General features: G+C 44.7%; 1 protein-coding gene across 1 annotated transcript in view; it reads right to left on the bottom strand.

Annotated features, from left to right (window-relative positions):
* The window catches only part of PHACTR2 (phosphatase and actin regulator 2), a 195,126-nt gene that overhangs the window by 26,608 nt on the left and 166,253 nt on the right, over positions 1–2,265 (bottom strand). Inside the window, exon 9 of the mRNA XM_042782041.1 lies at positions 324–379. Within this exon, the coding sequence (XP_042637975.1) occupies positions 324–379 (56 nt within the window). The remainder of the gene's footprint in view (positions 1–323; positions 380–2,265) is intronic.

The following is a 2,265-nucleotide window of genomic DNA, read 5'->3' as shown; positions in this document are numbered from 1 at the left end:
GTCTCACCTACTTTGGTCATGTTGTCAGAAGGGACCATTCTCTGGAGAGGGATATCAAGCTTGGTAAGGTGGAGGGTCATGACAAAGGGGAAGACTCTCAATGAGATGGATGGACACAGTGGCTGCAGTAATGGGCTCAGCGACAGCAAGCGTTGTGAGGCTGGTGCAGGACCAGGCAGTATTTTGTTCTGTTGTACACAGGGTAACTATGAGTCGGAGCTGACTCCATGGCACCTAATAACAGCAAAAACATGATACAGAGTTTCCAGAGGGAGACTGTTAACACGTAAATGAGGAATCAATGTATTGTACAGGATACTCACGTTTTAGGATATTTCTTTGCTCTAGTTCTTCAGTTGTAGGCCTCTGGCTAAGTCTCCTATGATGACAAAAAGGATATACTACAGGTTACAAACAAAGGTCCCTTATTATAAGAAGTATAGCAAAACAACAAAGAAGTTATACATCTTCTTCTTCTTTTGTTTAATATTTAATTGTGTTTTAGGTGAAAGTTTACATAGCAAATTAAGTCCCCACTTAACAACTTTTATACAAATTGTTCCATGACCTTGATTACATTTTTCATAATGTGTCAAGCTTCTCACTATGCCCATTCTATTTCCATTAACCTTTCCTGCCTCTTCTTACCCTCTCATTTTTGTCTTAGGGTTAATGTTGAGTGTTTGGGCTCGTTTCTTTGATTATTTAAGGGAGCACAGTATTCACAGGTGCTATTGTTAATTTTTAAGTCAATCTATTATTAGGATGAAAGTTGACCACCGGGAGTGGCTTCAGTTCCAAGCTCGAAGGGGGTCTTAGGGCAATAATCTGTGGGTTTGGTTCCTCTAGTCTCTATTGGTCCAGTGTCTGGCCTTTTTAAGGAATTTGAGATTTGTTCTACATTTTCCTCCCTCTTATCCAGGACTGTCTATTGTGCCCCTGGTCAGAACTGTGTTCCTGGGGCATGGGGCTGCTGCCCAGAGATGAGGGGGCAGTGCTGCCATGCCCAAGGGGCAAAAGAATGGGGCCAGCCAAGGTTGAGGTGGTGGGGTTGCTACCACCTCAGATGGACTAGGAGAATGAGGTTTCCCAAACCCTACAAAGCTGAGTGGTTATCCCAGAGGGCCTGGTGGGCTGAGGGGCCTCCACCAAGAATCCAGATGGCATGGCCGACACCTAGAGTCTCGAGGGTAAGGCCATTGGCCAGATGGTCCCAAAGAACAGAGGATTGTTTTCACGCCTTGAGAGCATGACTTTTAACTGGTTTGAACCAGTTCAGCCGTGGCTGATGTAGCACCATCAGTACAGACCTGAATCTGTAAAACAGGTGTAACAGGGAGAACTACAGGTTGAATCCCTGTAATTTAGGAAACTTGAAAAAGGGAACTGGAGTCCTTTCTGGAGCCTGGGCAAGAAACTGGATTACTGCCAGGACTGTGGAGCGTGAAACATGTTCAAAGTGACGTGGTTGGATGCCATCTTTGAGCCTGTTGCTGTTTCTGATTGTGCCTTTCAAGAAATTTGGTTTCTTTGCAACATGTACGTTGCCTTTGTTTTCTAGGAGTACGATGAACTATCTAGCAGGGCACTGACCACAATTTTTCCTGTTCCAGTACACCCACATTTTACAAACTCAGGTCCTTTCAGGTTTTCTTTGTCGGCCATGACTGAACTGGGAAGAACTGGTTGGAAGCCTTGCTTGAGAGCTAATGTAAATTGTTAATGCTGGATTTTGGACTTGCTTGATGTCTGTTATCCCTTCTTTCCCTTTAATTTCTCACATTTGTAATGGAAATGTCTACCTTGTGACTATTCCACCACTGTTCTCTGGAAACACATAGCTTGTGGTCTACGTTTCACAGTGTGGTAGTTAAGGTTATATGCCCACTTGGCAGGGCCTGGTTCTGAGTGGCTAGGCAGCTGGACATAGTTATTCCCTATGATGAGACTGGGATTCAACTCCATGGTGGAATCTGCTACAAGCAGCTGAGTAGCTGCTGCTTTAGGGATGTGATCTGCTTCCAGTATATAAGGAGAAGCTTTGGAAAAGGTCTGCAGCTTTTTGGCATGCTTGAACCATGCATGTACCTGAGTCTTCATTTAGCAGCCTGCCATGTTTCCTGCCAATCTTGGGACTATCTCTGGACTTGAACTAGTGCTCTGCATGTTGTTGGTAATATTGGGACTGTGCCATTTCACTTGTCAACCTTGGGTTTGCAAGCCTCAGCAGCCAGCAACTGCCTGAATAAAGAAAAGCCTCCAGCT

Source organism: Orycteropus afer, unplaced genomic scaffold (assembly GCF_000298275.1).
Source record: "Orycteropus afer afer isolate SDZICR_OR568_19922 unplaced genomic scaffold, OryAfe1.0 scaffold00226, whole genome shotgun sequence".
Lineage (NCBI taxonomy): Eukaryota > Metazoa > Chordata > Mammalia > Tubulidentata > Orycteropodidae > Orycteropus > Orycteropus afer.
This window is presented reverse-complemented; position numbering and strand designations above follow the sequence as displayed.